The 22,550-nt window shown below is 40.9% G+C and overlaps 2 protein-coding genes across 8 annotated transcripts in view; one reads left to right on the top strand and one right to left on the bottom strand.

Annotated features, from left to right (window-relative positions):
- Positions 1-806: 806 nt before the first annotated feature.
- On the bottom strand, positions 807-12,956 carry mrps18c (mitochondrial ribosomal protein S18C). Its single transcript, XM_072583972.1, has 6 exons — positions 12,815-12,956; positions 7,283-7,344; positions 5,852-5,935; positions 4,185-4,242; positions 2,060-2,119; positions 807-1,017 (listed from the first exon to the last, which is right to left on the bottom strand). The coding sequence occupies exons 1-6, from the start codon at positions 12,843-12,845 to the stop codon at positions 941-943; spliced, it is 372 nt and encodes a 123-aa protein (XP_072440073.1). The 5' UTR covers positions 12,846-12,956; the 3' UTR covers positions 807-940.
- A 63-nt stretch (positions 12,957-13,019) lies between these two features.
- helq (helicase, POLQ like) overlaps positions 13,020-22,550 on the top strand; it is a 54,886-nt gene continuing 45,355 nt past the window's right edge. The window contains exons 1-4 of one of the 7 annotated variants that reach the window (XM_072583969.1): positions 13,020-13,174; positions 14,095-14,277; positions 16,831-17,629; positions 21,232-21,410. In XM_072583969.1, coding sequence (XP_072440070.1) covers positions 14,197-14,277; positions 16,831-17,629; positions 21,232-21,410 — 1,059 coding nt within the window. In that variant the 5' untranslated portion in view covers positions 13,020-13,174; positions 14,095-14,196. Of the gene's footprint in view, positions 14,278-16,830; positions 17,630-21,231; positions 21,411-22,550 lie in introns of all 7 variants that reach the window. The other 6 variants (XM_072583967.1, XM_072583968.1, XM_072583966.1 and 3 more) reach the window with 6 other exon arrangements.

Below are 22,550 nucleotides of genomic sequence, written 5' to 3'. Positions count from 1 at the left end.
ATTGAGATTGCATCTGGAGTACTGGTCACCAGACTTTCAGATGTTAAATTGTTGGAAACAACAGTTCATAAAAGATTGACTAGACTAATGAGTGGATTGCCTTTTGAGATTAGGTTAGATGGACTAGGCTTGCATCTTCTGGCATTTACTTCTTGCATCTACTAAGCTCCTGAGGGGACTTGTCCAAGTGGTTGGCTCCTCTTGTGGGAGAATTTAGAATTAGGGGGCACCTATTCAAAACAGAGATAGGGATACTTTTTTCCTCTAAATACTCAATCATTTAGAATTACTTCCCATAAAAAGGCAGTACTGACAGAACCTTTAAATATTTTTAAAGCAGAGGTAGAAAGATTATTAGAGATGAACAAGAATTGAGGTTAAAAATCAAACCAGGCATGATCTTACACTTTGCCCTTTCCTTGTATGATTATAGTTAATCAGCTGCAATGGGCAGACCACATTGTCCATATGCCTGACAGATGTCCCAACAACCTCTCTATTCCCAGCTTTATAACAGCAAGCAGCTACAAAGAGGGTGGACAAAACTATTCAAAGAACATCTCACGCCCTCCCTGAAAAAAGATGCAATAAATGTGACTGATTTGCATAAATATCTAACCCAAGCTGAACTGAACTGGGGATATATCCACAAAGGTGCCACCTGTTACAAGCATCTTTGAGAAGTCTAAGATGGAGGTCAAGTGAAAGGAGCATGTGGAAGCCCAAAATTCAGTATCAGACTATTTTCTTACCTGAGGACCCAGAACACCAGAGTGGTTATCCTCAAGAAGAGAAAATCTCAAACATTCTTTTGCATTGAAAATTTATTTGTGTAAAACAAATCTTTCCATGCATCAACATTTAATACACTTTATATTTCTAGAATCAATAATGAAAATCTTCAGAGCACTGCACCATAAATAGTCACTGAGGTTGAGGATCATTCTCGAAGTTTGAAATCACAAATATTTGGATCTTTTAGGAAAGTAGGATCTTTAAACGTGACTGACATAAATCCTACAGGGAAGAGAAAATCATTAATAAAGCAATAATAAAAATATCAGCATTTGCCAATCTCAGAACAGGTGAATGAGACAAACATTTCAATGAGAACAAATAGTCTTTAACTTTGACATATCATTAGGTCTTCAAAAATTTTGAATAAGTTGAGTTAGGGTGGGGAGTACCCAGGACTCAATGCTGAGATCACAATTATTTCATTAGAATGCAATCAAAGGAAATAACTCCAATTGCCAAATGAATTGTATATCTCAGTAGCATAATAGTAACAGATGAATTTAATTACAGACCGATGTAAAATAAATTGTGACAGAAAGGATAACATACCACAAATGCATCTAAACTATGTTGAAATAACTAAGGAGGATCAATGAGGTTCAGACTAAGTAGATAACTCTCAACATGTCCAATCAATAATGTGAATATTAAATTTAATAGCCAAATAGTAAGGCGTGGTCAAAAGAAGCATAAATCGTAGGGGTCTCTAGGTCAGACTACAGTGCTATTAGTACACCCACTTCTGGTTATATAAATACGAGGCAAATATTCATGCTCTGGATACTATGTCAAAAAACCAAGACACTGATCTGCAGGAGATCAGAGTTAAGAGGAATGACTGAGATATTTAGGTCTTGCAAAGGAAGCCCTGGAGTGGTGACCATATAGAAGGATATCACCGCTAAGGAAGTAGAAAAAAAAATCCAGAGTAATACTTTATAGTTACAAGAACAGGTCAAAGTGACCACTTTCAAACTGGTAAATTGTATTTTTAGTATTGATATCAAAGCAACTATATGGAATAAAACACAACAAAGTCTTGTAACAAATCGCAATATTTCAGCATCTTTAAATGGAAGAGATGGAACAGCCATCTCTTATGGTGGAGATAGTACAAGGTAATTTTTGTCCCCAAACCTCCCGCTCCATGCCATCCCTTTGGGATAATACTTCCCAAAGCAAAATCCAGAAAAATAAATTGCAGTTAAACAAAGGTATTCAATGTTAGTTTTAGAAATAAAATTAGTTTTACATCACATACCCATTTGCTGGGCTTTTTTGATGGCCTTGGAAATGTGTTTTTGTTTCTTTCCACACAAACCTAGAAAGAGATAACAATTAAAACAATGTATTTACTGTACTCACAAAACTGTAGGAAATTGCATGACATATCTTTTGATTGCTACACAGGTGACAATCATAGATATTAATTCAGAAAGCTTCGCACATTTGTCCAATATATGTATTTAATAACAGGTGTATTTACTTATTTAAGCATGAAGACAAAGGGATCAAAAGCTTCTTCAGCCATGGATTTTTTTTTGAAGCAACATGTTGAACATACAAACAAGAAACAGGAACAAGCCTTGAGCCCACTTGACCAGTTAATAAGATCATGGCTGATCTGAATGTATCTGCAACTCCACATTATCGAAATGAATTGAAGTGAATTTATTGTCACGTGTACTGAGGCAGTGAAAAGCTTTGTCTACTACCCCCAAGAGCCTTTCCATCCCCATGCCTACCAAAGGTCTATCTACTTCTGTCTTAAAAAAATATACTTTTAAAAATTTGAATTACTTTCAATATTTTAAAGACTTTGCTTCCTCTACCTTTCCAGGAAGTGTTTCAAAGCCCTTAAAGAAAATTCACCTCATTCGTTTTAAATGGGCAACTCCTTATTTTTAACAGTGACACTAGTTCCAGATTCTTACACATCCACTCTGTCAAGACCTGTCAGGACTTTGTGTGTTTCAATCAGGTCTGCTCCTACTGTTCTATACTAACAATGGCTTGTCTAACCTTTCTCATAAGGCAATTGGTCCATTCAGGTATAGAGCTGAAAATGTGTTGCTGGAAAAGTACAGCAGGTCAGGCAGCATCCAAGGAACAGGAGAATCGACGTTTCGGGCATAAGCCCTTCTTCAGGAATGAGGAAAGTGTGTCCAGCAGGCTAAGATAAAAGGCAGGGAGGAGGGACTTGGGGGAGGGGCGTTGGAAATGCGATAGGTGGAAGGAGGTCAAGGTGAGGGTGATAGGCCGGAGTGGGGTGGGGGCAGAGAGGTCAGGAAGAAGATTGCAGGTTAGGAAGGCGGTGCTGAGTTCGAGGGATTTGACTGAGGCAAGGTGGGGGGAGGGGAAACTGGAGAAATCTGAGTTCATCCCTTGTGGTTGGAGGGCTCCTAGTCTGAAGATGAGGCGCTCTTCCTCCAACCGTCGTGTTGCTATAGCCTGGCGATGGAGGACCTGCATGTCCTTGGTGGAGTGGGAGGGGGAGTTGAAGTGTTGAGCCACGGAGTGGTTGGGGTGGTTGGTCCGGGTGTCCCAGAGGTGTTCTCTGAAATGTTCCGCAAGTAGGCGGCCTGTCTCCCCAATATAGAGGAGGCCACATCGGGTGCAGCGGATGCAATAGATGATGTGGGTGGAGGTGCAGGTGAATTTGTGGTGGATATGGAAGTATCCCTTGGGGCCTTGGAGGGAAGTAAGGAGGGAGGTGTGGGTGCAAGTTTTGCATTTCTTGCGGTTGCAGGGGAAGGTGCCGGGAGTGGAGGTTGAGTTGGTGGGGGGTGTGGACCTGACGAGGGAGTCACGGAGGGAGTGGTCTTTTCGGAATGCTGATAGGGGAGGGAAGGGAAATATATCCCTGGTGTGGGGTCCGTTTGGAGGTGGCAGAAATGACAGCGGATGATACGCTGTACATGGAGGTTGGTGGGGTGGTAGGTGAGGACCAGTGGGGTTCTGTCCTGGTGGTGTTTGGAGGGCAGGGCTCAAGGGCAGAGGAGCGGGAAGTGGAAGAGATGCGGTGGAGGGCATCGTCGACCACCGTTCAGGTATAGGTTGAGTAAACCTTCTCAGAATTGTCCCAGTGCACCTACATCCTTCCTTAAATTGTATACAGTACTCCAGATGTAGCCTCACCAATACCCTGTATTGCCGAGCCCTAGCCTCCAGTTTTTGTATTCAAATCCTCTTAATTATTCTAAGAAAAGCAAATAACACCTCAATGACAGCTGTAACTAGAACTCAGCTGGAATCCCCTGATCACTAATGTAAACTGTACCTTTAAAAACATATAACAGAGTGGCTCCAAGTCTTTACCAACATGAAAAAAAAAACAAATTCTCTCCTTTGGACCTCTGAAGACTCAAACGTATACAGTGTCTTACCTGTTATGTGTCTCCCAAAGATACGACCCGTATATGGAGATATAAACTGGGACAAAAGCTGACCAAAAAAAAACCCAAAGGAAGTGGATTAATATACAAATTAGTAGAAATAGGCCATTTGGTCCAATGAGCTTGCTCCACCATTCAATAAAATGATGGCCAATCTGTTTGTTTCGAATTCTATATCACCATCTCACAATAACTTTTGATTTCCTTGTTTAACAAGAATCTACTTCTGCCTTAAAAATATTCAATGACACTACCTTCACTGCCTTTTGAAGCAGGGCTCCAAAGTCACACAATGCTCAAAAAAAAATCTGTCCTAAAAGAACAACCCTTAATCTTTGTATGACTTTCCTTAGTTCTGGAATCATCTACAAAAGGAATCAGGCTTTACAAGTTCACCTTGTCAGGATCTTTATATAATCACTTCTAACCTCCAAAGGTCATGTCAATTTATATCTGTTTTAACAGCCATTTACAGTCCTACCAATCCTCAAGATCGTCTTTTTTAGAGAAGATCTATTTTTCAATTGCAAGTGAGTCTTAAAACTGTCACTTGCTTTGGGCATTTGTTGTGCACTGAGCTTGGTAGCGTAAAATTGATCGTTGATGGACACTGACCCATTGTTTACTTACAGATGATTTATGCTACGTCAATAAGACAATTAATAAGGATTGAGTACAGCTGATCTTCTGAAACTGACACCAGAGCTAATATTTAATCAAGAGGCAGCTTCAATTTTCATTTGGATACTATTGCACCTGACTTGGAATTACAACAGATAATCAGATTGGAGAAACTGTTCAATCCTTCAGATTTCACTTCAATTAGCACAAAATAGTAGAAATAAATCCTATCCTGCTGCTTACTTAATGCATAGTCACCTGATAAAGGAGCAGCGCTCCAAAAGCTACTGCTTCCAAATAAACCTATTGGACTATGCCCTGGTGTTGTGTGGTTTTTAACTTTGTCCACCCTAAGGCACCTCCAAGTCATCTCTAAAGTGCGGTTGACCTTTATGAGCAGCTAGGATGAGTGTTTCGAGCCCATGTCTAAAAGGATGCTACAGGCAGGAACCATCAGATTTCAGAAATATTCAGGATCACTTAAAGTGCCATCATATACAAGGCTTAAGACTAGGTATGCTTTTAATAACTGATGCAGACACAATGGGCCTCTTTCTGTCCTATAAAACCAACTTCCTGCTCTCGGTTCTACTGAAAGGTCATCAGCCTGAAACATTATCTCTGTGTCTCTCCCAACACATGCTGCCAGAACTACTTAGTGTTCCCAAAATCAGTAATATTTTGCTTTTTACTGGGACTTATTGCCTGAAAGGGTGGCAGAGGCTGGAACCATCACAACATAAAAACTTAAGAAAATAGAGCAGGAGGAGGCCATCTGGCCCAGTGAGCCTGCTCTGCCTTTCAATAAGATCATGGCTGATCTTTTCATGGTCTCAGCTTCACCTACCCGTCTCCTCACCATAACTCTCAATTCCTATACCATTCAGAACTCTTCCTTTGCCTTAAAAATATTCAATGAGGCAGCCTCAACTGCATGCCTTCAACGGCTTAACACACTGACTACTTACACTTAGCTTTTTTAAAAAAAAATCTCATTTACGTCTCTTTTTAATACCCAGTGAGTAATAGGGACAAACCTGTACGTTCTTGTAGTCCACTGAAACACCACACAGAATGCATTTCTTGGGCGGTTCTTTGTAAGGATTTTCCAATGTTATTGGCTGTAAGAAAGTGGACATTTAAAACAGTGCTCTAGCCATTTTCCCTCCTTCATTCATAGATACAACAGAACATTTGAGTTGATCACAACATAGCATCAGTCACAACGTAAGAAAATAAAATAGAAAATTTTGCTCTTCATCTCTTACTATTTCTTTCCCTAGGACAATTATCATATGCAATTTTCAACAAATTATGAGATAAATTGTTGATATAAGGAAAATGTTAACATATTATTTTCAAGCGCACAGGTATATGGCCAAAATTTTGCCAAAGAGGGGGTTTTAATGAGATGAGAAAACTGATGAGTCAGAAGGTTTAGTGAAGAAATTCCATTCGGGGGGTTTAATTGTCTGAAGACATTCTCAATCATAGTGGGGAATAATGAGGAGAGGATGGAGAAGAGTCCAGGGTCGCACACACGACAAGTGATTTAGATGGAGAATTTATAGGGCTAGAATCGTTAGAGATTGGGAGAGGTAAAGTCATGAGGAATTTGAACAGAAGGATGAGAACTTTAAATATCATTGCAGATCAACAAGAATAGTCGTGATGAGAAAATAGGACTAGATGTGGAAAACGACACTGGCAGCAGAATTCTAAATGATTCAAAATCTATACAGAGTGAAGAATGATAAACTGGTCAGGTCAGTATTAGAAAGCATTGGAATTAAAGATGATTAAGGAAAGAGCAAACTATGGGGAGACTGCTAACAATTTTAGGAAGACACAGGTAAGTTAGTTAGTTGGAAGATGGTTGAAAGAAGATACTCAATATATAAAAATATGAAAATCATTGTCAGAAGAAAAAGGAGAAACAAGTAAAGGGTATAAATAAAATAATGTTGTTTATATTTTCAGAGACATTTCAAAAATGTTCTCAAACAATGAGTTAATTTTGGAGTGAAACTCTGTTCATCTGTATTACCCATTTTGGTTTGAGTGGACTTAGGCTTTCAGATACAAAAAACTTTAACAGTCAGATTACATGTTGATGTGATTAATAATTGAACCCTAGAATTTTTCATCATATGCAACAGATCAGTAACACTACTCAGTGTATTTACTCAATGATCACCGAAAAAGTCAAAAAATAAATCCTTTTACAAGGAAAGAGATAAAGAACATCAATCCTGTTCTGTTAACTCCCATACAATATCAGCAAATTTCAATGCAGAAGAGAAGTTAGAACATAATCACATACTAATCATGATCCACAGAAACAGACTTGGTAGTAGAGTACATAGTTCTCTCAACTTTGTTTGATCATTGCACCCAGAAAGGTATGCTATGATGAACAGTTAGAATCGAAAATCAATTGACGGCATTCACAGATAATGCTTTCTTACCGTATCAGAAGTGTTACTGGTCGATGGAATACGTTGAGTGCTGATCCCCTTTTGCCAGTATACTACAAAGCAAGCAAATAAGAAATGTGAATTGTTAGACACACAAATTTTTTTCTGGATAGAAAGACTTGCAAAATGGAAGATTTGAACAATACCTAGGTGTCAAGAGGCTCACCATGTGATTTCTTGGAACTCAAAAGAATTCAGGACTGTCTACCATTTATAGAAATCATCTGACTTTGAAGTCAAAGTTTTTTAAGGGAGTGATGAAAGATAGGTTTCATCACTTTAATAACTGGACCAATAGTTTAGTAAAGTCTGCTGTTCATTACCTAGCAATAGCTTCTCCACTGATGTGCTGGGTTTTTCTCAGTACACACCTACATGTGGCAGTTACAGGGCTGGTTTGAAAACAAAAAGAGTGCCCTCACTTTCAACATTGGACGTGTATGTGTGTGTGCAGCTGTTTTGGAATAAAGGGAGATATATCTTAATCCTACACAGTTTATATAGCATTGTTCTTAACTGGCTTTCCAAGTTATTGTAAGAAAATATTCTGCCTTTAAGAAATATGTTATTTTGAAAATACCAGGTGAACGTCTTTTATTATTATCTAGAACAGAAGAGAAAACGTTTGATCATTTTGTGAATACGTAATACATTTGCATTTTTGGCGCAGCTTGATTTCTCTCACACTCCTCCAGTAGTATTGTAATAATTGTTGACCAACTTTCAGGTATATGTGGTTGCTATAATGCTGTAAGTCAAAATCATTACCCTCTGAGGCTGGAGTTCAACTTTAGGTTTTAAACCAGGGTTTCATTTGTGAAGCCATTTCAAATTACTGCAGTCAATTTAACATGCTAGGTATCTAAATACAAACATTTTAAAACTAGAAATTGTCAAAGTAATTCTTGTATAAATCCAGACTCTTATGGAAGATGATCATCATCTTACTATCCAGAAGACTAATATCTGATAGTTCCTAGGCATGCCCCACCAAAATTTTCATACAGTTAAACAAGTACAGAGAAATTTCCTGTCCAATTCACAGTTACTACACAATGCAAGTTAAAGGCAGAGGAACTATTTGAGGTCCTAGAGCACCTACATTCAATTTAATGTGTGTTCTCCAAAGTAGTCTATCCAAGGTCAGGTTGCTCTGAAACAGTGATGAGTTTTGTTGATGAACGGAGTCTAATCCATTGGGGGTGGTGGGGTGCAGGGTGGGAATCACCCATTAAAAAAGACAAGAAAAATTCTCTCAGATTTGCATGCCTTTGGTACTAGTGTACTGCACATCAAGTGTTAATGAACATCTCAAATGTAATGCACATACATCCAGCACCAAATTTTCAGCCAAAAGTTTGGGAAAATTCTGGGCTTTAATGCCAAACTCAAGAATTTTTTTTAGCCAATGCCAAATTATGTATGAATTTTAAGGTGTAATGAGTACTGTTTCTTACTTACAATCATTGCCACACATTAATAATGTAGTGGATTGAAGACAACCTTAGAATTGTTTACGGATAACCTTGAAGTATTATTCTTGGTTCAAGGTACCTTTAAGATACAATGCAAATTTAGAAGTAACAATCTTAGACTGCAAACATTGATAAATCTGAAACAAAAGCAGAAAATGCTTAAAATGCATAAACAATAAGTATCTGCCGGGAGAAGTCAACACTTTTGCTGTATTCCTAAATTAAGCAATTAAAGCAAATATCAAAATCAGTTGAGAATTTATGAAGGGTTACATCAAACATCTGTTCTTGTCATAGATCCTGTATGGTTTCTGTACACACTGCCTGTATGGTTTCAGATTTTTCCCATTTTTAGATTTCTAATATGTTTTTCTCAATTACTTAAACTACACAAGTTTACAATTATGAGAGGGAATTCAGCACACTGTATCTGCGGTGACCCTAGAACATAGAAAAGTACAGCACAGAACAGGCCCTTCAGTCCACAAAGTTGTGCCAAGTATTATTCCTCATCTAAAATAAAATAACCTAACCGATGCACCCCTCAATTCACTGCAGTCCATGTCCATGTCCATCAGTCGCTTAAATGTTCCTAATGACTGCTTCCACCACCACCGCTGGCAACGCATTCCATGTATTCACATGTCTGTGTAAAGAACTTAGCTCTGACGTCTCCTCTATACTTTCCTCCTAATAGCTTAAAACGACAAGCCCTTGTTCCAATCAATCCTGCCCTAGGGAAAGTCTCTGGTTATTGAGTCTATCCATGCCTCTCATTACTTTAAATAGCTCGATCAGGTCACCTCTCTTCATCCTCCTCCTCCTCCTTCTCCTCTCTAGAGAGAAAAGTCCAAGCTTCGTCAACCTCGCTTCATAAGACCAGTCCAGGCACCAACCTGGTAAACCTTCTTTGCACCCTCTCCAAAATCTCCATATTTTTCATATAACAGGGCGATCAGAACTGGACATAATATTCCGAGTGTGGTCTCACCAGGGACTCGAGGAGCTGCAGCAAAACCTCACGGCTCTTAAACTCAATCTTCCTATTAACGAAAGACAAAACACCATATGCTTTCTTCATAACCCTATCCACGTGGGTGGCAACTTTGAGGGATCTATGCACTTGAACACCAAGATCCCTCTGTTCCTCCACACTGCCAAGAATCCTGCCTTTAATCCTATATTCAGCATTCAAGTTCAACCTTCCAAAATGCATCACTTCACATTTATCCAGGTTGAACTACATCTGCCATTTCTCAGCACAGCTCTGCATCCTGTCTATGACATGCTGCAGCCTGTAATAGCCCGATACGATCAACAACATCTCAAACTTTTGTGTTATCGGCAAATTTACTAACACCCCTCAAACTCCTCATCCAAGTCATTTATAAAAACTACAAAGAGCAGAGGCCCAAGACCAGAGCCCTGCAGAACATCACTCACCACTGATCTCCAGGCAGAATACTTTCCATCTACAACCACTCTCTGCCTTCTGTCAGTCAACCAATTCTGAATCCAGACAGCCAAATCTTTCTGTATCCCATACCTCCCGCCTTTATGATTGAGCCTACCATGGAGAACCCTATCAAATGCCTTGTTGTTGAAGTCCATATACACCACATCCACTGCTCAACCTCCATCAACCTGTCTCGTCACCTCCTCAAAGAACTCAATAAAATTTGTAAGGCATGACCTGCTCTTCACAAAGTCGTGCTGACTGTCTTTAATCACGCTATGCTTTTCCATATAGTCATAAATCCTATCCTCAGAATTCTTTCCAAAACCTTGCTAACCACAGACCTAAGACTGACTGGTCTGTAATTGCCAGGGACTTCTCTATTCCCCTCCTTGAAAAGAGGAACAACATTTGCCTCCCTCCAATCCTCCATTATGACTCTCGTGGAGAGTGAGGAAACAAAGGTCTTCGCCAGCAGCTTAGCAACCTCCTTTCTCGCTTCCCAGAGCAACCTAGGATAAATCTGGTCTGGCCCCAGGACTATTCAATCTTAATTTTGCCAAAATTTCCAGCACATCAACTTCATCAATCTTGATCTGTTCAAGCCTGTTTCCTAGCTTCTCAAAGTTCTCATTCACAAGGTCCCTTTCTTTAGTGAAAACCAAAGCAAAAAACTCATTTAGGGCTTCCCTTATCTGGTTAGACTCCACACACAAGTTCCCTACGCTATCCCTGACCAGCCCTACCTTCTCCCTGATCATTCTCTTATTCCTCATCTATGAGTAAAATGCCTTTGGGTTCTCCCTAATCCATGCCCCCTCCTGGCTCTCCTCAGTCCATTCCTGAGCTCATTTCTGTTAACCCTGTAATCCTCTAAAGCTGTGCTAGATCCTTGCTTCCTCCACCTTACACAAGCTGCCTTCTTCCTTTTGACGAGAAGCTCCTCTGTTCTCGTCATCCAAGGCTCCTTAATCTTACCTCTTCTTGCCTGTCTCAGAGGAACAAATTTGTTTGGATTGATCAAATTAATCCCAAATCACCACACTCTCAGTCTTATTACAATCCAAAAGTAAATTCAAATGTTGTGCTCTCTCACCATGTTCTACATCTTAATTTACTACCATAAGGGACTCCATGTTCCAACAACTCCCTGTGTAATGTAAGTTCTCCTAAACATTTTCTACATTTGCAATGATCATCTTAAATTGATTCTCTTTCTTCTACAACCACCATGCCCCCAACCTCCCAATGTGTAGCCTGGAAACAAGTTGTCTAATCTTAAAATCTTCCATTAAATATTCTGTGGCTCACTGGGAGAAGTCCCAGCATCTTCTCACAACTGGTTTCCCACTCCTGGCACCATCCTGATGCACTTCCTGCATAGTCGGGCTCAAAAAAAATCAGAGAATAATAGTTTGATTTGATTTATTGATTTGTCACATGTAGTGAGATTCAGTAAAAAGTGTTATATTGCATGCTATAAAAGCAGATCACACTATAAAATGTGCATAAGGTGACAGAACAGAGTCCATACAGACAGAAGATTCACAGAGTGAAGCGAGCGAGCACGAGATCAACATTTGAAAGGTCCAATACTGCACTAGATTAGATTAGATTACTTACAGTGTGGAAACAGGCCCTTCGGCCCAACAAGTCCACACAGCCCCGCCGAAGCGTAACCCACCCATACCCCTACATCTACATCTACCCCTTACCTAACACTACGGGCAATTTAGCATGGCCAATTCACCTGACCTGCACATCTTTGTGACTGTGGGAGGAAACCGGGGAGAACGTGCAAACTCCACACAGTCGCCTGAGGCGGGAATTGAACCCGGGTCTCCGGCGCTGCGAGGCAGCAGTGCTAACCACTGTGCCACCGTGCCGCCCATACCACTGTGCCACCGTGCTGCCCACTACTTTCTGTACTGGGTTGTCACACTTGAATTTCTGCACATAATTGTACCAGTATCTACTGTTTCAAAGTTGGCCCCATTTAATACCACTTTTTCCTCACAGCCCTGCAAATGTACCACTTTCAACTACTCAACCAAACCTTTTTGAGAGTAACTACTAAATCCACTTCCAGCCACTTTCATTCAGTGTCTTATCACACTATGTTGAAAAGAAATTTCAACTCACCCCTGGCTCTTCAGCCAATGATCTCATGTTTATGTTTTCTGTCATCAGTTCTTCTGCCAGCTAAAACATGATTTCTCTACTTTGACTAACACCCAGCATGATTCTGAACACTTCTAATGAAATATGCCCTTTGCTTCAAGGCCAGCAGTGCTAGATTCCATGGATGAGTTAAGTCCTTCAGCCCTAGAATGAATCTAAGTGAATCCTTTGCATCCTAAATAAAGTACTGATTACTTTCCTAAAGTCTAGTGCCCAGAGCAGGACACTACATCCCAGTTGGGCCTAAGCACTGATTTTTATATATATATGAAAATGTAAGGATAACAATGCGGCCTAACTAGCATCCGTCAAATGTTCATGACGTCTTGAGTCTTGTAAGAGATGTAAAAGCACCGAGTTCACTTTCTCACTTTAGTATTACTCCGAGGAATTTACGTTCCCCTTGTTTACCTGGACGCCATTTCCTCACGGCCCGCCACATCCCGCTGAAACCAGCACAACACGCGCACGCGCACGCGCAAGCAAGCCTTCATGGAGCGCCGTTACCCAGATAGGCGCGTGCGCGTTGAACTCGATGACGTGAGTGTCAAAGCCCGCGCCGGAGAATTTCGTCATCGGCGAGCCCTGCCCCACCAGGTCACCCTGATGTCATTGGCCGTGGCGTGTAGAAGGGGCGGGGCGAAGCGGGCCTGCTTTTGGTGCCAACCCTTATGGTTGCCGAGATTTGAATTTAAACTGTCACTTTAGCGGGATCATGTTGCCCTACCGGTGTTGCACTAGCTGCTGCTTTGTGCTTATGAACATCGGGATGTGAGTGAATACTGCATGTGATGGCAGCTGTTCATTTGTGAGTGTGAACAGTGAATAATATTTTGGATGTTCCATCGTGAGTGTGAACATTGGGCTATGAGTGTGAACCTTTGGCTGTGAGTGTGAACACTGAATGATATTGTGGATGTGCCATTGTGAGTGTGAACACTGAACGAGATTGTGGATGTCCCACTGTGAGTGTGAACACTGAAGGAGATTGTGGATGTCCCACTGTGAGTGTGAACATTGGGTTGTGAGTGTGAACACTGAACAACGTTGTGGATGTTCCATTGTGAGTGTGAACACTGATTGGTATTGTGGATCTTCAGTTGTGAGCATGAACATTGGACTGTAGGGTGAACACTGAATGATAAAGTGGATGTTCTGTCATGAGCGTGAACATTGGATTGTGAGTGTGAACACTGAATGCTATTGTGGATATTCCATTGTGAGTGTGAACATTGGATTGTGAGTGTGAATACTGGATGATATTGTGGATGTTCCATTGTGGGTGTGAACGTTGGGCTGTGAGTATGAACACTGAATGCTACTGTGGATGTTCCATTGTGAGCATGAACATTGGATTGTGAGTGTGAATACTGGATGATATTGTGAATGTTCTATAATGAGTGTGAACATTTGGCTGTGTGTGTGAACACTGAAAGAGATTTTAACTGTTCAACTGTGAGTTTGAAAAACAAGATTAACTTGAACTCTCGACTGATCGCAAATGTTGCATGTGTGATTTCATTTATTGCATGCTGCACATATTTAGTGTAATTCTGACAGTTCCAATACAAATGAAAAAAATTACAGTCTGATTGAGTTTTCCTGGGGGATGCTGTGGAGTAGGAATTGTCTTTAGCCTTGGTCCCTTGACAGAGCCAGTGTGACACTTCAAATGTCTTAACATGGACCAGAGGCAGGATACAAATCAGTGGGTTTCTAAACGGAAACGAGCTAGGGAGAAAATAATCAGTTACAAAAGACCATCACCAAGCAAGAAAAAGAACACTAACTGCATGAGTCTTCCTGAAATGATTGTGAAGGGAGAGGAAGAGATACATCCTGAAACATCACTGAACAAGGATTACATGGAGCAGGTACCACAGCACACAATATTGAAAGGATTTACCAGACGTGCAAATCTACTATTTCTTATAACTACAGAAGAAACTTGGGTAAAAGTTTCAAAACAGATAAACTTGACAGAGAATGCATTAGAGGTACAAAACAGGTGTGCATGAGGCATGTAAAGAATATATAACAAACATCCACAAGAAAGATCTAGATTGAATGAAAAGCAACATGCACAACAAAGGCCAACCTGAAAGAGGTGTTCAAGACCTAATTGGCTTATAGAAAGGACACGTAAAGATGTACAAAACACAAGAAACATAACAGATTTCCCAAAGTCCACAAGTCATGTACTTACGTAGAAATAGAAGACTAATGTCACAGACTACTGGTACATGGAGGATGGATTAATGCAATGAATCTGTTTGGTAACTCATGTTATTGCTTAGATTCAGAGGGTTATATGTGCTGAGGAGTTTATTGTCTATCAACACTGCATGTTTATTAGCTAAAATTTCTCAAGAAGAATGCGTTAACGTTTAATAAAGAACACTGTTAAAATTCTGCCAGGTGATGATCTTCTCCCCTTACCCATAGCTGTCCTCTCTTAAAAAAGTTCTAGTGAATGCAATAATATTCGTTTAACCTCCTTTCATTACTTGAAATCACTCTTCTGTGTTGCCCAAGTCCTCAGTGCTCAACATTTTCAACCCATTTTTTGATGACACTAGTGCAAGATAAATGATTTGAAATCTATTTGCATATTATACATTAACACTTTATAAAAATATGCGAGATGAACTTCCATGTTATTACACACTGGGTGCAGTGTAATAATTTTTACTTTGCACAAAAAAATTAAAACTAGTCAGCAGCCAGATATAGATAAAACAGGTTACTGAATCACTTTCACCTATTTCACTCCACTACACACAGTCAAAATAACTATAGGATATCAAGTTTAAGTGTAGTCCTTGTTGTAAGTTGAAGTGAAGAAAGAGGAGAAAAGTAATGTAGTTCTTATTTTTAAAGTCACAAGTTCTACTGTTTTTATCTTTCCATGTTAAATTACTCTATCCATGTTTATACCAAAGAATATACATGTATACCTGTCACAGGGCCACTCCTCATTTTGAGCAATAAGCGGGAAGGCTGGCATTCCAGTGCAGTGCTGAGGGTGTCTTGCTCTATCAGAGGTGCTTTCTTTCAAGTAAGAACATTAAACTAAGGTCCTCTACCTGTTTGGGTGGATCCAAACAATGTTTTGCACTATTTTAAGAAGAGTAGAGGAGTTATCTGTGGTTTCCAGACCAATTTTTATCCATCAAGCATCATCATAAAATCATGATCATCTGGTCATTATACAACACTGTTTTGGTCTCTGGTGTCTCTCTAATATTTCTGGAATCTTTACATCCATTTGGACAGCCAAGTGACTTAATTTTCAAACTTGGTCGATGCCTCGATCACTGAAAGCTGCTGCACATTAACTTTTTCTGAGCTGCAACTCACAGTATTAACAGATATTGTTGAACAGAAAGACCTATGGGTTCAGGTACATAGTTCCTTGAAAGTTGCATCAAATATATATATAGGATGTTTAAGAAGGTGTTTAGCACGCTTGCCTTCATTGCTCAGAACGTTGAATATAGGAGTTGGGACGTCATGTTGAGGTAGTACAGAATGTTTGTGAGGCCACTTCTGGAGTACTGTGTAGAATTCTAGTCACCCTGCTATAGGAAGGATATTATTAAATTGGAGAAGGTACAGAAAAGATTTACCAGATGTTGCGGGTTCAATTCCCGCCTCAGGCGAGTGACTGTGTGGAGTTTGCACATTCTCCCCGTGTCTGCGTGGGTTTCCTCCGGGTGCTCCGGTTTCCTCCCACAGTCCAAAGATGTGCAGGTCAGGTGAATTGGCCATGCTAAATTGCCCGTAGTGTTAGGTAAGGGGTAGATGTAGGGGTATGGGTAGGTTGCGCTTCGGCGGGGCGGTGTGGACTTGTTGGGCCGAAGGGCCTGTTTCCACACTGTAAGTAATCTAATCTAATCTAATCTAATCTAGAGAGTTTAAGTTACAAGCAGAGGCTGGAACTATTTTCACTGGAGCGTAGAAGGTTGAAGGGTGACTTATAGAGGTTTATTAAATCATGAGGAGCATAGATAAGGTGAATAGCACAGGTCTTTTCCCTTGGGTGCAGGAATTCAAAACTAGGGGGTCTATTTTTAAGGTAAGATGAGGAAGATTTAAAAGGATCCTGAGGGGCAACTTCTTAACACAGAGGCTGGTTTGTATTTACAATGAACTGTCAGAGGAACTGGTAGATTGAGATATGGTTACGACATGTAAGAGACATTTGGATAGGTACATGAATAGGAAAGGTTTAGAGGGATATGGGCTAAATGAAGGCAAGTGGGACTGGTTTAGTTTGGGAAACTTGATCAGCGTAGACAAGTTGGACCAAAGAATCTGTTTCTATGCTGTATGCCGAGGACATACTGATTGGCCTATGTGAGGCAAGGCTAATTGCTAATTGATTTAAGGGACGCATAATCAATCTCTAATTGACTCTTTTTCAGCTGGACAGTCAGGAAGACCTGTTTGGGGATTATGATAGCTTTGCAGATGACAGTGGCTTTTTGGCACAACTTGAAGATGTGGGCAGAAGCCCAGCAGAAAGTGGAAAAGAAGACAGGAAGGATGCTGCTGCTGAATTTCTGATGACCTATCAGAATCTCAACTTGCTTCATTATTTGCAAAATGATAAAAACAATATGCGCAAGCATCCTGCAAAGAATGTGCCCCTTGCTACTGGTGAGGCAGTTAAAGACTCCTTAATTGGTCAGAAAAGTGGTCAGAACAATAATGCTGCAAGTGAGCAGATTTGTATGGAAGGCTTCTCTGTAATGCATCCTCGAAGCCCAGATGAAACCGATGAGTTACCAAGCTCTCAACTTGCATTCTCGGAACAATTTAACTCACCACTGAGGAAGTATGAAACCAAAGAGTTACAATCAGAAACAAGTAGAGTATTGAACTGTTGTCTCACTGACCCCCCTGATGTTCCTTCAGTTTTGGAGAATGAAACATTAAATTTGAACATAGTACAAAACCAATCAAGGACTACAAATTCTGGGACAAGTAGACGGATGAGCCTAAAGGATCAGATGAAAAATGCAATGGCTGGAAATGCTATGGCACCCACATCCAAGGCATCCAAGAGTAAAAAAATGAAGGAGATTGCTCTTTCTGAGGAAATAAATGTTGCTATGAAAACCATTGAAGCCACTTCAGGGGCTGATATAGGACCTTTTTATGGGCTTCCAAGCAAAGTCAAGGATTTGATTTTCCAGTTCAGAGGCATCAAAGAACTGTACGGTAAGTGTAATGAGTCAAAACAATTGAAATTTGGCTAAATCTAGTGTGATTAAAAGGAAGATGAGTAATTTATCAGTGGTGAATTTAGAAAAAGTTCTAATGCTTTAGCAATGAAGTTATAGAAGCCACCAAAAGATCAGATGATGGTCATTTTTCTGTTGTGATACAAACATTCAATGCAGAGGACAGACATTTGGCCCATCATTCTTGTCCTAGCGTTTGGAAGGAGTTATTTATTTTAATTTTGTTTCCCCAGGCTCTGCTGCACAGCATGACATTTTTGTTCTGTTTCATGTATGTATCCAATTCGTTTTTAGAAAGCATTGTTGAATCTGCTTTTTACATCCCTTTCAGGCAAAGCATTCCAGATCTTAAAAGTTTACCAGATTAAAAAAAAACATAATTTCCCCTATGGCTTTATTTTATATCTGGTCCTCTGATCCTTTACCAGTAGATGTGAAAACAGTTTCTTCTTACTTATTTTATCAGAACATCTCCTGGTTTTGGACAATTGTATTTATCCCTTCTAAACCTTTTCTGCTTTAAGAGAATCATTAACAACATTTCTAATCCCGCAACATAATTGATTGTCTTCATCCTTGATGCCGCTCATGTAAATCTTCTCTATATCCTTTTCAACACCTGAGCATCCTTCACATAATATGTTCAAAGTTAAAAATCACACAACAACAGGTTATAGACCAACAGGTTTATTTAGAAGCACTAGCTTTTGGAGCACTGCTCCGTCATCAGGTGATTCATGTAATATGATGCCAAGAATTGGATGCAACACTCCAATCAAGATCTAGCCAATAAGTTTTGAAGGTTTCGATTAACTTCCTTATTTTTGTATGGTCGATATTTTTAATCAACCAGTTCAGTCATGTTATGATACTCTGGAGCAGTTGGGACTTGAACCAAGGCGTTCAAGTCCAGAGGTGGGGTCACAACGCCACGATGTCCAACTTTTGTAATGTAGGCTGCTCTAAGCTGAGCAAAGCATATTATCTTGTCCTGCTCCCTTCAAACAGTTGTGTATATGTTAGTTTTTTCTATTCTCGGAAACATTAAAAATTGAGCAACACGGTTTCCAAGAACAGTAGTGACATATATAACTAACAGAGATACTAATTGAGAATGGAAGAATTAGAATTAGAATCCCAGTAATGTGCAAACAGGCAATTTGGACCAACAAGTCCACACCAACCCTCTGAAGACCATTCCATTCCATCCAGACCCATCCCCCTACTTTCCCCCCCCCCCCCCCCCCCACCCCCACGGCCAATACTCCTAACCTACACATCCGTGAGCACAGTGGGTAACTTAGCATGGCCAATCCACCCACCTTGCACATCTTTGGACTATGGGAGGAAACCAGAGTACTCGGTGGAAACTCACGCAGACACTCAATGCAAACTCCACACAAACATGGAGGATAGAATCAAACCCAGGTCCCTAGCGCTGTGAGGCTGCAGTGCTTACCACTGAGCCACTGTGGTAACAAGTAATAAAATTTACTTTGTAGAAAATTGTGAATATTTGTATTAACTTTGTCTATGAATTGATTAATTGATTTTATAAAGTAAATAATTGTTTTATATATTGGTTAAAGTGACAATGTTTTAAGTAGATAGTTTATGTTGCTATTTATTACAATTTGGTTTGAAAATATGAAATATATAGCAACAACCAGAGGACCCAAATTTTACGATTTACTCTCTTCCTCAGCATTGTGCTGCACAACAGGCTGCACAAATTCTACTCAATTTGTTGATAAAGTTTTGTTACAGTATATCTGATGAGTGCCTTTAGAGTGACAAGTACAGGTCATTCTGGGATAATGCATGTTTCAGCTGTGCGATTTGTCTATAACATTGCTGAAGAAGCAGGGAATGATATTTTTAAGAATGCTTACCTGTGTTCACAAAAGCGCGATTCCAGCAGGGATCAGTTTGCACACTTGGTTCTGCGCATGCGCCGAAGTCTATGCCAAAATCTTCACACCAATCAGGGCATGCAATGACGTCTGTGCGGTTCTGCGCATGCGCTGGTGTCCGCACCATTCTGTCAGTGCTGGTCTTCATGCAGTTCTGTGCATGTGCAGATGTCTGCATGGAATTCTCTGCACAAGCGCCGATGTCTGTGCTGAAGTCTCCATGCGTTCTGCACATGTGCCGATGTCCGGGCCGAAGTCTCCGTGCATTCTGCACATGTGCTGATGTCCGGGCTGAAGTCTCTGTGCATTCTGCACATGTGCCAATGTCCAGGCCAAAATCTCCGTGCATTCTGCACATGTGCCGATGTCGGCGCTGAAGTTTCCGTGCATTCTGCACATATGCTGATATCCGGGCTGAAGTCTCTGTGCATTCTGCACATGTGCCAATGTCCAGGCCAAAATCTCCGTGCATTCTGCACATGTGCCGATGTCGGCGCTGAAGTTTCCGTGCATTCTGCACATATGCTGATGTCCGGGCTGAAGTCTCTGTGCATTCTGCACATGTGCCGATGTTGGCGCTAAAATCTCTGTGCATTCTGCACATGTGCTGATGTCCGGTCCGAAATCTCCATGCATTCTGCACATGTGCCAATGTCCGGGCTGAAGTCTCCGTGCATTCTGCACATACGCTAATGTCCGGGCTGAAGTCTCTGTGCATTCTGCACATGCGCCGATGTCCGGGGCGAAGTCTCTGTGCATTCTGCACATGTGCTGATGTCCGGGCCGAAGTCTCCGTGCATTCTGCACATGCGCCGATGACCGGGCCGAAGTCTCCGTGCATTCTGCACATGCGCCGATGTCAGCGCTGAAGTCTCTGTGCATTCTGCACATGCGCCGATGTCAGCGCTGAAGTCTCTTTGCGTTCTGTGCTTGTGCTGATGTCCAGGCCGAAGTCTCCGTGCATTCTGCACATGCACTGATGTCAGCGCTGAAGTCTCTGTGCGTTCTGCACATGCGCCGACGTCCGGACCGAAGTCTCTGTGCATTCTGCACATGCACCGATGTCAGCGCTGAAGTCTGTTTGCGTTCTGTGCTTGTGCTAATGTCCGGGCCGAAGTCTCCATGCACTCTGTAATTGCGCTGATGTCAGCGCTGAAGTCTCTGTGCTTTCTGTGCTTGTGCTGATGTCCAGGCAGAAGTCTGCATATTCTGCACTTGCGCAATGTCAGAGCCGGTCTTTGTGCCGTTCTGTGCATGCATGATGTCAGCTGCTGACAGAGCAGCTTTCTTTGAGAGGTACAGTATTAAATTTACTTTGTTTTGTTAATAAAAATGATTTCAACCTTCATTCAGGCTGTGCTATACTTTGCGTTTGAGTTTTGTGTGATTTTTTGAGCAATCATGAGAGCTAATTATTTGCTGGTCTGCCCCAACCCCATTTTTCCCATAGGCCCCATTCTTTATATTAAGCGATTTTCCAATAGGCGAGGTGTCACTGAAACGCACCTACACGGTTATAGGAGAATTACCATAAGACATCTTGTCAAAAAAAAACTTGCTATTTGGCTTCAACTTGCTCATAGCCCTGCTTTAGATGGTATTATTCATGAAATTTCAAAGTGATTGATAGTGAAACATATAATGATCTTTTTGTTAAATTTCACAGAGTGGCAACATACTTGCTTGACATTAGAATCTGTGCAGTCAAGAAAAAATCTAATCTACTCCCTACCAACAAGTGGTGGAAAGACACTTGTTGCTGAGATTTTGATTATGCAGGAACTACTGTGTAGGAAGAATGATGCTCTGTTCATTTTGCCATATGTGGCTATTGTCCAGGAAAAGGTGAGAAAAACTGTAGTTAAACTATGATGCATTTCTTTAAGTTAGTGCTGCACTCTTAAACAATACAGAGGAATTATTTAGCAATTAGTGGTTATGATTTTTTTCAGTTTGTGACTTGTTGCATAAGACAACTGCCATAGTCAATCATTCCACAATTTTGTATTTGTAGCTTTCTATAAGAATATTCTACTGCAAGTTCTCCAAAATAGAGAATTGAACAATCATTCTTCTTGTTCAGTGATATTACCATAGGCCCCATTCTTTATATTAAGCGATTTTCCAATAGGCGAGGTTTCACTGAAACACACCTACATGGTTATAGGAAAATTACCTCTATGTACAGCAGCAAGACTTGTTCTCCACAACCATCAGTCTAGGATAGGATTGACTAGAAATTGAACAGAAGCAGTCATAGAAATACAGCAGTTTTTGCTTACACTGGCAATCACAGGCAACTGTTCGTGTGTGCTTATTGGGAAACACAAGATTCCAAGCACTGATAGCACCACATCGATTTTTATGTGGTTGATTTTAAACTGGACTTCAGTGCTGGAGAGAGTGATGATAGACGCAGAATGGGGAAGCACCCAGAGTGAGAAGGTAAGAAGGCCCAGAATCTGGGGGGGTGGGAGTGTGACAAGGAGAGCCCAGGATCCGGAAGGGAGGTGCAGGGAGGCTTGAGGAGCTGGGACACTCTCTTCCTTCTGTGTTACCCTGTCCCCATCCACCAATACCTCTGGGATCCTGATTGTCCCCACCACTCCTTCCTGAGTCCTCCCTATCCTTCTTTCTTCAGCTCCATCCCCAATCTGTCCAATCCTAATTTCTCAACCCCCTACCACAACCCCGGTTGTGGCCCCCAAAATAAGCACATGCATGAATTAAAGTGTCCAATGGTGTGCATGCATCAGTGTCAACAGAAAATGGCCAATAAATACTGTAACTGCTGGAACGGCTCAGAGGTGGGAATTCTGGGATGATTAGCTCATTTCCTGTCTCCCCAAACACCATCCACGATTGATAAGGCACAATGTAAGGTGTGATAGAATACTGTTCACATGCCTCGATGGCTGCAGTTCCATCAGCACTCAAGAAATTCAACACCATCTGGAACAAAGTATTGGTACCCATCCACCACCT

This window comes from Chiloscyllium punctatum, chromosome 14 (genome assembly GCF_047496795.1).
Source record: "Chiloscyllium punctatum isolate Juve2018m chromosome 14, sChiPun1.3, whole genome shotgun sequence".
NCBI classification, from domain to species: Eukaryota; Metazoa; Chordata; class Chondrichthyes; order Orectolobiformes; family Hemiscylliidae; genus Chiloscyllium; species Chiloscyllium punctatum.
The sequence above is the reverse complement of the archived record's forward strand: the minus strand, read 5'-3'. Positions and strand labels throughout refer to the sequence as shown.